Below are 15,214 nucleotides of genomic sequence, written 5' to 3'. Positions count from 1 at the left end.
ACTTTGTGCCCAACCTGTCAGCTGTAATCTGTCAGGGGGTTTCATTTCCCTGCAGCGCCACCACAGGAGAAACAAAATATTACACAGTATCTATTAAAATTAAAGACCTGTGTGTGTGTACTGCAGGGACATGCTGAGTCCCCCAGTATGCGTTCCACAGGCAGGATGTAAGGCAGTTAAATTAGGGTCCTAAACAGAGAACCTACAGTGGGTTCTGAAAGTATTCAGACCCCTTTAAATTTTTCACTGTTAGTTTCATTGCAGCCACTTGGTAAATGCAAAAAAGTTCATTTTTTTTCTCATTAATGTACACTCTGCACCCCATCTTGATTGAAAAAAAGCAAAAATGTAGAAGTTTTTGCAAATCTATTAAAAAAGAAAAAACGAAATATCACATTGTTGTAAGTATTCAGACCCTTTGCTCAGACACTCATATTTAAGTCACATGCTGTCCATTTCCTTGTGATCCTCCTTGAGATGGTTCTACTCCTTCATTGGAGCCCAGCTGTGGTTAATTAAACTGATAGGACTTGCTTTGTAAAGGCTCACACCTGTCTATATAAGACCTCACCGCTCACAGTGCATGTCAGAGCAAGTGAGAATCATGAGGTCAAAGGAACTGGCCAAGGAGCTCAGAGACAGAATTGTGGCAAGGCACAGATCTGGCCAAGGTTACAAAAGAATTTCTGCAGTAGTCAAGGTTCCTAAGAGCACAGTGGCCTCCATAATCCTTAAATGGAAGAAGTTTGGGAACACCAGATGTCTTCCTAGACCTGGCCGTACAGCCAAACTGAGCAATCATGGGGGAAGAGCCTTGGTGAGAGAGGTAAAGAAGAACCCCAAGATCACTGTGGCTGAGCTCCAGAGATACAGTAGGGAGATGGGAGAAAGTTCCATAAAGTCAACTATCACTGCAGCCCTCCACCAGTCGGGCCTTTATGGCAGAGTGGCCCGACGGAAGCCTCTCCTCAGTGCCAGACATATGATGCCCGCATAGAGTTTGCTAAGAAACACATGAAAGACTCCCAGACTATGAGAAATAAGATTCTCTGGTCTGATGAGATGAAGATAGATCTTTTTGGTGATAATTCGAAGCGGTATGTGTGGAGAAAACCAGGCACTGCTCATCACCTGCCCAATACAATCCCAACAGTGAAACATGGTGGTGGCAGCAGGACGACTGGTTGCAATTAAAGGAATCATGAATGCGGCCAAGTACACAGCTATCCTGGATAAAAACCTCTTCCAGAGTGCTCTGGACCTCAGACTTGGACGAAGGTTCACCTTCTGTCAAGACGATGACCCTAAGCACACAGCTAAAATAACAAAGGAGTGGCTTCAGAACAACTCTGTGACCATTCTTGATTGGCCCAGCCAGAGCCCTCACCTAAACCCAATGAGCATCTCTGGAGAGACCTGAAAATGGCTGTCCACCAACGTTCACCATCCAACCTGACGGAACTGGAGAGGATCTGCAAAGAAGAATGGCAGAGGAGCCCCAAATCCAGGTGTGAAAACATTGTGGCATCATTCCCAAGAAGGCTCATGGCTGTACTAGCTGAAAAGGTGCTTCTACTCAATACTGACCAAAGGGTATGAATACTAATGACCATGTGATATTTCAGTTTTTCTTTTTTAATAAATTTGCAAAAAATATCTACATTTCTGTTTTGTTTTTTTCAGTCAAGATGGGGTGCAGAGTGCACATTAATGAGGAAAAAATGAACTTTTTTGAATTTACCAAATGGCTGTAATGCAACAAAGAGAAAAATTTAAAGGGGTCTGAATACTTTCCGAACCCACTGTACATCTATGAATTATTAGATATCCTTAATAGATTTTCTAAGCCAACCCCTTTAAATGCTTCATATATTTCTATTATAAGCGTTATTATTATCATTATTATTTGTAAAATTGGCATTTATTAAAAAAGTTATATATTAATACTACATAGTATATGTATTATTGTTGTTAGTAATATTTTTATTAGTAGTATTATATATTATATGAATTATTTAAACTGTTAGCATTAACTAAAATTATAGTTCATATATATTAGTATGAATATAAATAATAATTGTGATTAATATGATATAGTACATGTTTTTATTATACATACATACACTCACTGGCCACTTTATTAGGTACACCTGTCCAACTGTGTGTTAAGACTTAATTTCTAATCAGCCAATCACATGGCGGCAACTCAGTGCATTTAGGCATGTAGACATGGTCAAGACAATCTCCTGCAGTTCAAACCGAGCATCAGTATGGGGAAGAAAGGTGATTTGAGTGCCTTTGAACGTGGCATGATTGTTGGTGCCAGAAGGGCTGGTCTGAGTATTTCAGAAACTGCTGATCTACTGGGATTTTCACGCACAACCATCTCTAGGGTTTACAGAGAATGGTCCGAAAAAGAAAAAAAATCCAGTGAGCGGCAGTTCTGTGGCCGGAAATGCCTTGTTGATGCCAGAGGTCAGAGGAGAATGGGCAGACTGGTTCGAGCTGATAGAAAGGCAACAGTGACTCAAATTGCCACCCGTTACAACCAAGGTAGGCAGAAGAGCATCTCTGAACGCACAGTGCGTCGAACTTTGAGGCAGATGGGCTACAACAGCAGAAGACCACACTGGGTACCACTCCTCTCAGCTAAGAACAGGCATCTGATGGCTACTTTCAGCAGGATAATGCGCCATGTCATAAAGCTCGAATCATCTCAGATTGGTTTCTTGAACATGACAATGAGTTCACTGTACTCAAATGGCCTCCTCAGTCACCAGATCTCAATCCAATAGAGCATCTTTGGGATGTGGTGGAACGGGAGATTCGCATCAGGGATGTGCAGCCGACAAATCTGCTCCAACTGTGTGATGCCATCATGTCAATATGGTCCAAAATCTCTGAGGAATGCTTCCAGCACCTTGTTGAATCTCTGCCACGAAGAATTGAGGCAGTTCTGAAGGCAAAAGGGGGTCCAACCCGTTACTAGCATGGTGTACCTAATAAAGTGGCCAGTGAGTGTATATCTTAGTATTTTAACAGTTCTTTAAATTATTATAATTATTAGTATTTATTATATTCATATACATGTATTATAAGTATTTTTTAAATAATAATATATGATTCCTGCTACTATTATTATACGTAGCATTTGCATCCAGCCATTTCTGCGATCACATAAACCATTTATCATCCATCCGAACTACGAGCTGCAATTAACCTTATTAAAATCATTTACTCCTACATGAAAAATTGCAAACGTCAAAAAAAAAAGTGCGCGCTCTCTACTTTCTCCACTTTCTACTTTCCTTTATAATGACTTGTAGAAACGATCAGACAATTCCCGGTGATCGGCTGTAAATTACTTCATATCTATTATTTTTGAGGCTTTTATTATAGACCGTTTTTAATTGACCCTCGTGTCACCAGGACTTTGGTTTTGTGTTAATTTATGTTACATATTGTAAAATGTACATCCAGGCATCAAGGAAATTTTACGTCTCCTCCCAAGGAGAAGATTTATATCCTCAGTGCACAGGACCCAGCTCATCCTTAATTGTGACATGGCCCCAGATCGCTGTTCCAGCGGTGTCTGCACCAGCTCTCCTAGGGCTCACTTGACATTGTTATGTCACGCAATCCCTGCTGCCAATCGGCTCTGGCTTCATTGTCCTCTCCTATGGATATAACTGACATCCGGAGGAAGTGAGAGCACCAGCTCTGACTTCTTCCAGATGTACTATCTCCGAAGTTGGGGAGAGTGAATCCAGCGCTGATTGGCCACCGGAATCGCGTGATACAACAATGTCACATGAGCCCTGGGAGAGTCAGTGCCATCACCACTGGAACAGCGCCGTCACCGGTGGGGAGTATTGGTGTTCTGCTATTTTATAAGAGAGGGAACGTAAGGTTTGAGAAGGGAACCAATTTAAGACATTTTGGGTAATTTAGTTCTTGCGTGCAAATGGGGCTTCATACATGAAAACAGTTTGTACTGTCATTCTCCAAGGATATAATATTGAAAGTGGATAAAAGACGCCAAGATCCCAGCCGATCATGATACAAGCCATGTTGACTTTATGAACCCCCGAGTGTGTTATTACATGGAATCCCACTCCTGTTTTACGTTTGTCCATTATACCCCAATATTGCTTTACATTATAACTAGTGATAGGCGAACCTGAACAGTAAAGTTTGGCGTCCATACCGAACACCTACTGTTTGGGCAAGGATCCCGAACACTGACTTCTCCAGGAAGTTTGTGTTACTGTTCGGGTTCGGCCCCTCTAACTTCAGGTGTTTCCCATGCTGTCATCTGCATGACAATGCGAGAAACACAGGCGGCTTTGAGACCATTATTGACAGCGAGGCAAACAACAGATGTTTGGTCCCTATTCATCTAAATGGGGTTTGGGTTCGGGTACTTTTTAAACCGTCCAGCCGAACCTGCCGGACCTGAACATCCAGGGGGTCGCTCATCACTAACTATAACTAGAGGAAATCTGATCACATATGAAAAGTAGGATTCACTTCATGTAATGTCTATTCCAGTGTTCGGCATCTTGTGGCGAAGGCGTCCAACAAAGAACCGTGCAGTGTGTCGACACCGATAATAACCGGACTGTGAACAGTGATTGCGCCAAAGAACCAAAACCTCAGGAAAGTCATCCGTGCAATATCCAGGAATGCTCTAAAATCTCAGGTAAGTTGCAAGGAGAAAGGCTAAAAAAAAACTGAACCACAGCATGTCCTCTCCTGGGCTCTCCCAGCCTCATCTACATCTCAGAAGCTTGTATGTCCGCTCCAGTACAGTGCTGAGCTACCATTATAAATGTAAGTCTATGTTCCCACCAGTGGCGGATTATAATGAGGTCAATTTTGGCAGTTGCCCCGGGCCCAGTGGGGTTAAGGGGCCCACAGTCCAGGCCAGTAAATTGCCCCATTATAATCCGCCACCGCGCAGGGCCAGATTATAGGCAGGGCAGGCGGGGCTTCAGCCCCGGGGCCCCCACCACAAGAGCTTCTAAGAGGGCCCCCACCACATTCCTGCTGGCTGCTGCAATGGCACTCCATCTTCTCCCCACCTAAAAGTGAGTGACCGTGGGGGCGGCATTATGTGCTCTGCTACCAGCAGCATCTACAAGTAGCGTGAACGCTGATGCTGCTGGTAGCATGCAAAGGCTTGTGATGAGATCACAGGAGGTAAGGTGTCAGGGCCCCCGATCATGTGACCCCTGTCTCCTCCCCTCCTGTGACCTCATCACAGGTCCTGTGCGCACAGCACAGAGCACTGAGAGCAGCCATGTATGTGGAGTGCGGCTCTGCGGGTGGAGGTCAGTGCTGGAGGCCCCATTATTCTCTATGTAGAGTGTGGCTCTACGATTCGTGACCCCCGTCACGTGACGAGGGGGGCCCACAGAGTCTGAACTGCCCCGGGCCCTGGCTACCCTTAATCCACCCCTGGTTCCCACCATTAGCATTTGGGAAGTTTTTGATGTTCCAGATTTTCTGCACCAAAAGCTAAGTGTTAGATTGCAATCATCATTTTCAGTGCTTTTTTCTAAATGCATCTTTAGCTCATTTTTTTTGGCTGTAGTTTTTGTCTCTTTTTGGTGTGTCAAGAGCTACTTTTTTATGCTTTCTGTTACTTGGCTTTGATAAAACTGTATTGTACTGTCGTTAAAGGCATTTTTAGAGCTTTTCTGCTACGGAAACGCAATAAAAATGCATTAGGGTGTGTGCACACGGTGCGGATTCTGCTGCGGATCCGCAGCGGTTCTGCACCTGCAGGTCCGCAGCAGATTTAGGTGTGTTGTACAGTACCATTGTTGGCATGCGCTGGTATGATTTTGCTGGCGCTTGCGCCCTTTTGGCGCTGTGCTGAGCGCACAAAAACGCACCGTGTTGCATTTTTGTGGGCTCGGCACAGCGCCAAAGGGGCGCAATCGCTGCCAAAATCGTACCAGCGCATGGCCAGCGTACTCTAAATATAGGGTACGCTGGTCGCATGCAGCGTCATGCGCCCATAGGAGGAGCTGACCGGAGGGGGCGCGGCCGGGGGCAGAGCTTAGCGGCGGCCCTGCGCTGCGCCTCTGAACGCAAATCTGAAAGTAGCCTTAGCCTAGTGGACAGAACCAGCGCTTCAACAAAGGGACACTGGTAGCTTTCCTGTGCAATTAGTGCACATGCACAGTGCTCCGAGGAGGAGGGATCATCCTCTGCACACAGGAAGTTGTAGCACTGAGGGGGAGGAACCATCCTCTGCACACAGGAAATCCTTGCTCCGAGGGGGAGGAACAGCCTTCTGGACACACAGTCTTAGCACTGAAGGGGAAAAACCATCCTCTGTACACAAGAAATCTTAGATCTTATGTGGAAGAACAATCCTCTGGACACAGGAGCTCCAAGGGAGAGGAACCTTCCTCAGGCCACAGGAAGTCTTAGCTATGACTCGGGAGGAGGAGTCATCTTCTGGACACAGAAAAACTTAGCTAAAACAAGTCCTAGTAGGATTGTAACTGTATCACTTTCTCCAATTACATAGATATAACATCACTCACCTTGGCCAGTTACTTACTTCTATATCTACAGGTATTATTTCAGGGGAGGGAGCATCTTTACCATGGGTGGTAGAAAGCCAACTCTTGATGTGGCAACAGAGGGAAAACCTTGGCTGGAGTAAACTACCTTTGTATGTAATGTAATTCCCCCAAGTTCTGCTGAACCATTACTCATCAAGTGGGCTCAGCAAAGAGGGAAAACAAGCTTATATGCCGTTACTGGGGTGGAGTAATTCTTTTTTAAGAAGTCAGGCTGGCTGGTCATTTCCCGGTTTGATTGATGTCCCACAGGCTGTGTAGGTCACGACAAGCTCCCACCAGCAGCTTCTGGTAGGTTTAGTGGACAGTACGCCTGTGCACATGTACTGGTGGTGTGTGGTTGCGTACCCAGTCTGTCTAGGAGATGATGACTTCTCCGGAGAATAACTTACACCAGGTGACCTTAAACAGCCATGGGAATAAAGCCTCCAAAGCTGCAGGAGAACCGGCTGATGGCCCAATCCCACAATTCTTTGTTCTAGTTAACATTGGAGCCTTGTGCAGAACTAAATGTAATGTACGTGAACTGTATGTAAAGTACTTACCTGGAGTTAATTGTTCCATACTGCGGAGATCCGGTGATGGCACATTGTTCTTAATGATGATATTAGTACAATATATCCTCGGCAATTACATAGGGTAGTCATCCAGACTTTGCATAATGAGAACTGAGTCTGAGCAGGGATCTGTGCATTATTAATATGAAGGACAGTTTTCCTATAGTCGGGACAGTGAAGGTCTATTGGATGGAAACATTGGTATATACCATGTACTACAAAATTGTGATCGTATTCCAAGTACATGAAACTCTTATACATGTCTATATCCATATACTGAAGAGAAAAAAGGGTGGCACTCACCGTTTCTAAAATCCAATCTTTATTGTGACAAATTAAAACCTCTTCAGCGGGGGGGGGGGTAGAACAGGAAGAAAAAGTCGGACGACGGCCATTTCGCGCTCCCGTGCGCTTCTACGGGTCATGTACATGTCCTATACATGTGTATATATATATCTGTTCCTACAGACTGGGATTTCTTATTTCTCGGCACTAATCCTCCCATTTCATCACAATCCAAGTCGCTAAGTCAAGGTTATCTCTGAAATGGTCCTCCTCAATGTGAATTCTACCGTACATTTACATTGATTTCCTATGTCAGTAAAATGTAAAAAAAAAAACACTGTAAGGGCAAGGATTGCATTAAAGCTGAAGGACAATCATAGGCAAAAAAAAATTTTGGGTGGAGGCTACGGACAGCAGTGTGACCAACCTAAACTAGCCCCAAACCTATTACTCTGAATTCTTCAGGATCCGAAGACAATCTAGTTTACATCTACAGTCATTTAATATCTACTGGGGAACACCAGGATAGGATTGTGATACTATAACAGGGTCAGTCCTATGTTCCCTCGGATGTGGTCATTGCTGGAGCAGTACTGCAGCCCCGTATCCTCCGCTACCTACAGTAATATCCAGTTCTCAAACTCCGATGATTTTCTACTTTGTATCTGGTAAATGCTTAACCCGAGCCTGCTCTGACCTTCCTGACCGGGCCAAATATTACAATTCTGACCACTGTCACTTTATGTAGTAATAACTCTGGAACTTTTCAACGTATCCCAGTGATTCTGAGACAGTTTTTTTGTGACACATTGTACTTAATGTTATTGGTAAATTTAGGCTGATAGTTTCACAAATAAACACAAAAGTATCGGAATTTGGGTGAAAATTTAGCAATTTTCAAACTTTGAATTCCAGAGAGTGATATCACACAAAATAGTTAATAAATAACATTTCCCACTTGTCTACTTCACATCAGCATCGTTTTTCAAACATAATTTTTTTTTCATTACGAAAGTTAAAAGGGTTAAAAGTTGATCAGCAATATCTAAATTTTCCAACAAAATTTACAGAACCAATTTTTGTGAGGACCACATCACATTTGAAGTGAGTTTGGGAAGTCAATATGACAGAAAATACCCAAAAGTGGCAAAACTGGACCCATCAAAATGTTCAAAACCGCATTCAATAACTTTATTAAGCCTTCAGGTGTTTCACACGAGTTATTAAAGCAATGTGGAAGGGAAAAAAAATGAAAATTTTACTTTTTCCCATAAAAATGTTGATTTAGGCTTAGGCTATGTGCACACGTCGCGGAATTCCCGCAGGAATTCCGCAACTCCTGAACTCATGAACTTTCGGCTAAAAAAAATCTTTGTAATTGTGTTTCATTAAAATGTTCCTCCGTTTGCCTTCTATACTCTTTCTGGCTACTGATTATAAAAGCAAAATGGTGCAAAATCTGTAATGAAACTGAATAGGATGAATTTTTAGCCCCAAATACATTAAGTAATTAAGTAAAAAAGAAATTGTCCCCAGAGTTGAACAACCCCCTTAAGTAAGCTGGAAGCTCATTGGTGGTTCTGACCCGAGGGCAGTTGTCCTCATCATCTGGCTCTAGTTGCTCGGATGAGGCAGATCGGCACAGAGGGAAGATCTCTAGTCCATAGGTTCAGATCAGTGTTGGGGTCATTCACAGGTAGTAAGGTACGCCTCCGCAGCCTGTGAACCCAACATGATCTGAGTCACAGCGGATACGTGCCGAGCATTTCCCCTCCTGGGGTCTGTAGGATGGGTGCAATTTAATGACTTTTATTCCTTTATTATCACAATGTTGCACTCGGTGGATATTACAGAAAGGTTATGTATCCAATCAGCCAATTATCTGCAATTTATCTGACAATGTAACGGAAGATTTTCTATAGATGTTAACCAGATACACACTTGTCTTCTAGGCGCCTACAATTAGTGTGACATCCTCGCTTCAGCACATTATTGTTTGCAGGCCCCCCGCTGTGGTCTCAAAATATCCGCAGAAAATACAGAAAAATGGAGATAATTAATTTCTGTAATGTCTGTGTGAATTTACGGCACTCGGTCGGGGGGGGGGGGGGGGGGGGGGGAATCGTAGTTTTCCCTATAAGCAGAGTACGATGTGTTGTACTGCGAGTATAGATGGAAATCTCCAGTATGAGACCATTGTATTCCTGCACTGTATGACCAGTATGGAAGAGAAATAAATGTGCAGCAGTCAAAGCCGTGACCATGTACTTATAGGGAATGTCGCCTCTTCTGATTTTCAGGAGTTAATCAGAAATTATCCAATCTTTGCTTGTAATTATATTGTAATATATGTTTATAGCAATTGGAGATTAGTTTCTGTATCTGATACATTGCTCCGAATCCCCTGCGTAGACTTAGAGGTAATTTATAAATGTCAGTCTGCCTACAGCCGCCACTAGGGGGAGCTCTAAAACATAATATCAAAACCAGGGGAAGAGTCTTGAGGAGATCATTTGCATATTCCCAGTGCCTTCTGGGATAAGTGAAGAGTCTCCGCGAGCTCAACGATCACTGGGTTTTGGCGGTTGCAGCTGAAAAGAGGAAATCGGAAAACCAGGGGAAGAGTCTTGAGGAGATCATTTGCATATTCCCAGTGCCTTCTGGGATAAGTGAAGAGTCTCCGCGAGCTCAACGATCACTGGGTTTTGGCGGTTGCAGCTGAAAAGAGGAAATCGGAAAACCAGGGGAAGAGTCTTGAGGAGATCATTTGCATATTCCCAGTGCCTTCTGGGATAAGTGAAGAGTCTCCGCGAGCTCAACGATCACTGGGTTTTGGCGGTTGCAGCTGAAAAGAGGAAATCGGAAAACCAGGGGAAGAGTCTTGAGGAGATCATTTGCATATTCCCAGTGCCTTCTGGGATAAGTGAAGAGTCTCCGCGAGCTCAACGATCACTGGGTTTTGGCCTATCGGCGCGCGAAGTTTGGCTCATCTTTCATCGTTTTTAAGAAATCTCAAGATGGAAGAGGCCAGGAGCCATTTGGTGAGCTGCATTTCTTGCTACATGTTCACAGATTTACCAGTGGAAAAGCCAAACTTCACATGCCACAAATGCAAGCTTGTGTCCCTGTTGGAGGAAAAGTTGCAAAATCTCGAAGAGAGGTTAGCTACGTTGAAGATCATTAAGGAAGGTGAAGAGTTCTTGGACAGAGCAGAATTATCTCTTCATGTTACAGAAAGAGAAGAAATTCGAAGTGCACCTGAAGAAACAGAGGAATGGAGACCTGTGACCCAGAGAAGCAGGAGGATCAGGAGGCAGTCAGCACCCAAACTGCTCAGGAACCAGTACCAGGCTCTCACGCATGAAAACGATGAAGAAATATATCAGGATAAGACTTTGCCAACAAACAGCAACCTTGTACGCCCTCAGAGTCCTCCTGGATGGAGAAAGAAAAATGTTGTGAAGAAGAAACGGAGAGTGGTGGTCATGGGGGATTCCCTGCTGAGAGGAACAGAGGCCGCTATCTGCAGACCGGATATAACTACAAGAGAAATGTGCTGTCTTCCAGGTGCAAAAATTAAAGATGTGTCTGACAGGATATCAGGACTCTTCAGACCTACAGATGACTACCCATTCCTGCTACTACATGTGGGGACAAATGACACCGCAAGAAACGACCTGGAAACCATCTGCAGAGAGTTTGAAGACTTAGGCAAGAAAGTGAAAGAACTGGGAGCGCAGGTGGTCTTCTCTTCCATCCTCCCAGTGGATGGCCATGGAACAAGGAGGTGGAATAAGATTCTGCAGGTGAACAACTGGCTACGTCGATGGTGCCGTCAGCAACGATTTGGATTTCTGGATCACGGAGTGAACTACTTATACGATGGACTACTTGCTAGAGATGGGGTGCACCTTACGAAGACTGGAAAGCATGTATTTGGAAGTCGCCTTGCTACACTTGTAAGGAGAGCTTTAAACTAGAACAACATGGGAAGGGAAGCAAAAGACCAGAAAAAGCCATACACCTGACAAATGCTATTGAGAACTCTGCTATTAGAAGTGGAAAGGAAGAACAAAGACGAAAGAATCTAATTAATAAAAATATTGGAGAAAGAGAAACCAATCACAAACTAAAATGTTTCTATACTAATGCACAAAGCATGGGCAACAAACAAGGAGAATTGGAACTACTAACACAGGAAAAGAAATATGATGTAATTGGAATCACTGAAACTTGGTGGGACAATACACATGATTGGAATACAAGACTAGAAGGATACAACTTATTTGCAAGAAACAGACTTGATAAACGAGGAGGGGGTGTCGCATTGTATGTTCGAAACGCGTATATCTGCACAGAGATTGAAGCTTCAGAGACTGGGAGTTCTGTGGAAACTGTTTGGGTAAGAATACAAGGACAGAACAATGGAAAGGACACCATTGTAGGCATTTACTACAGGCCGCCTGTGCAAGCCGAAGATATAGATGAACTCTTTATGCATCAGATGGCCAAGTTCTCCAAAAAATATGACATAGTTGTCATGGGAGATTTCAACTAGCCAGACATTTGTTGGGAATCTCTCTCAGGCAAAACTAACAGGTCAAGGAAATTCTTATCCTCTCTTGCTGACAACTTTATCTTCCAAAAGGTAGGGGAAAAAACAAGGGGAACTGCTACCTTGGATCTAATCCTTATAAACAGGGAGGAAATGGTTGAGGAGGTAAAAGTGGCTGGGACCCTAGGAGGTAGCGACCATGCTATTTTAGAATTTTGGATAACTAGAGGTGGAAGACCTGTGAAGACTCAGACGTCAAGGTTAGATTTCAGAAAGGCAGATTTTAAGGGATTCAGAAAGAGAATTGGAGGGATCCAATGGCTGGATAAACTTAAAGACAAAAATGTCCAGGAAGGATGGGAAATCTTGAAAAATGAAATTCTCAAAGCACAGTTGTTAACAATTCCGAAAAGAGGGAAGAATAGGAAGCATTTAAGGAAACCAGGATGGATGAACACAGAACTTAAGCACATGCTAAAAAGGAAGAAAAAAATGTTTATAAAATGGAAAGAGGGAGGCATATCTAAAGAAGAATATACTGCTGTCTGCAGAACCTGCAGGGCACAAATCAGATTACTAAAGCTGAAAATGAACTGAGGCTTGCAAGAGATGTCAAAAGCAATAATAAAGGATTTTGGGGATATGTCAAAAGTAAAAGAAAAGTCAAAGATGCTATAGGATTTTTACAGGATGAAAATGATGAAATGGTAAGACAGGATGTTGAGGAGGCTGAACTTTTAAATTCCTATTTTGCATCTGTTTTCTCTCAGAAAGGAAATGCAACATCAACTGTTATTCACTGTCCTATTAAGGGAATAGAAGAATCCAGGATATCTATAAACAGAAAGATAGTGAGGAAACACTTAGCTAACCTAAATGAATTCAAGTCTCCAGGTCCAGATGAATTACACCCCAGAGTACTGAAGGAGATAGCAGAAGAAATTTTTGAACCCCTCTCCATAATCTTTGAAAATTCTTGGAGAACAGGAGAAGTGCCAGAAGACTGTAGATATAAATGCTAAATGCTGTAGATATAGTATATCTTGACTTCAGCAAAGCATTTGACAAAGTCTCTCATACAATCCTTATTGAAAAAATGACTAAGTATGGAATGGACAAGGCAACTGTTAGGTGGATTCATAACTGGCTTAGTGATCGGACCCAAAGAGTGGTCGTAAATGGCTGCACATCCAGTTGGAAGAATGTCTCAAGTGGGGTACCACAGGGCTCTGTCCTGGGCCCTGTATTGTTCAACATCTTTATCAACGATTTAGATGAAGGAATTGAGGGTAAACTGATTAAATTTGCTGATGACACAAAGCTAGGAGGGATAGCTAATACTAGAGAAGAGAGAGAGAGGATTCAAAAAGATTTAAATAAACTGGAGAAGTGGGCAGCAACTAACAGAATGGTTTTTAACAGGGAGAAATGCAAAGTACTACATCTGGGCAATAAAAATGGAAAAAGCATATATAGAATGGGAGGAATAGGGCTAAGTGACAGCACATGTGAAAAAGACTTGGGTATACTAATAGATCACAGACTGAATATGAGTCAACAGTGTGATGCAGCAGCAAAAAAGGCAAATGCAATTCTAGGATGTATTAACAGAAGCATACAGTCTAGATCACGTGAAGTCATTATTTCCCTCTACTCCTCTTTGGTCAGACCTCATCTGGAATATTGTGTCCAGTTTTGGGCACCACATTTTAAAAAAGACATCAACAAACTGGAGCAAGTTCAGAAAAGAGCGACCAGAATGGTGACCGGTCTGCAAACCCTGTCTTATGAGGAAAGGTTGCAGGATTTGGGAATGTTTAGTTTGCAAAAGAGAAGACTGAGAGGAGACTTAATAGCTGTCTACAAATATCTAAAGGACTGTCACATTGTAGAAGGATCAACTTTATTCTCATTTGCACAAGGAAAGACTAGAAGCAATGGGATGAAACTGAATGGGAGGAGACACAGATTAGATATTAGAAAAAACTTTTTGACAGTTAGAGTGATCAATGAGTGGAACAGGCTGCCACGAGAAGTGGTGAGTTCTCCTTCAATGGAAGTCTTCAAACAGAGGCTGGACAGACATCTGACTGGGATGATTTAGCGAATCCTGCTTTGAGCAGGGGGTTGGACCAGATGGCCCAGGAGGTCCCTTCCAACTCTACGATTCTATGATTCTATGATAATATGCAGTGCGCTCCCCCTAGTGGTGGCTGCCAAAAGTGCAAGGAATTTGCAAATTTGTGTAGGAAGAATGGAAGTCCAATTACTGTAAAGATATATTATGAAACAGCCCATTAATCTACATTTATTGCCAACAAAACAAAAGATGGAGTGCATAGAAATCCAACAAAGGATAATACAAATAAAAATACATTTTAGTAGAGCATCACATAAAAACTATATCAAGCAAACAATAAACGACAAACATTGATGAAACTATGGAGGAGACAAGAAGGTAGGCAAAGGAGGGAGTGGGAGTCAAAGTATGACAGAGGGGAGCAGGAAAAATAGGAAATAACCAAAATATAAACAGAAGCAGCAAAAGATGTGTGATATTACATGAGATGAAGTTGTGGTCATCGCAGGTACGCGGGATGCAGTGACGAGGCGGATTGAACTTTAAAGTGTAACTTTTATATATATGTAGATAGATGCCGATAGGGGCTATCTTGAGCAACCAAACAAGATAACAACAATTGTCCTCGCAGGGACTCAATTATACAATGATTATGTGAACACGACTACCCCGGCAAAGGCCGGTCACTATAGGGCCACGGTATGGCCGACTACGGGTCCTTAGTTATAATGTGTCACTTATCCTCTCTGATGTCCGGCGGCGTGCTGTTCGGTGATGCTCTGGCGATGCAGCCGCTGGGCCCAGCCGCCGAGGATCTGGCGAAGGCTTCGGGCATTCCTACGCCCGGCGAGATGGGGGCACAGCAGGCCCCTGGAGAGTTCTCTGGCGTGGCGCCCCCCTCGCGGAGGCTGCGTGATCCCGCTTGAGAGCGGGAGGATGGAGGCCATAGTCCCCGGATAGGGACGGGTCACGGCGATGCTGAGCGGCTGCAGGTAGGCCGCAGGTGCAACCCCAGGTTGCACTATGGAAGCCGCGGGTGGCGACAGACAGGCCACAGCCGCGGCAACAGTGCGGCGGTGGCAACCACGAAGGGTGGTGGGCCATATGCAGCCGTGGACTGAAGGGGGCGATGACGGCC

The 15,214-nt window shown here is 43.6% G+C and overlaps 1 protein-coding gene across 1 annotated transcript in view; it reads left to right on the top strand.

Annotated features, from left to right (window-relative positions):
- The window catches only part of ADAMTS12 (ADAM metallopeptidase with thrombospondin type 1 motif 12), a 609,414-nt gene that overhangs the window by 570,337 nt on the left and 23,863 nt on the right, over positions 1-15,214 (top strand). The window contains exon 25 of the mRNA XM_073543900.1: positions 4,552-4,702. Within this exon, the coding sequence (XP_073400001.1) occupies positions 4,552-4,702 (151 nt within the window). The remainder of the gene's footprint in view (positions 1-4,551; positions 4,703-15,214) is intronic.

The sequence above is a fragment of the Dendrobates tinctorius genome, unplaced genomic scaffold (genome assembly GCF_039654945.1).
Source record: "Dendrobates tinctorius isolate UK_male_01 unplaced genomic scaffold, ASM3965494v1 ptg000135l, whole genome shotgun sequence".
NCBI lineage: Eukaryota > Metazoa > Chordata > Amphibia > Anura > Dendrobatidae > Dendrobates > Dendrobates tinctorius.
The sequence above is the reverse complement of the archived record's forward strand: the minus strand, read 5'-3'. Positions and strand labels throughout refer to the sequence as shown.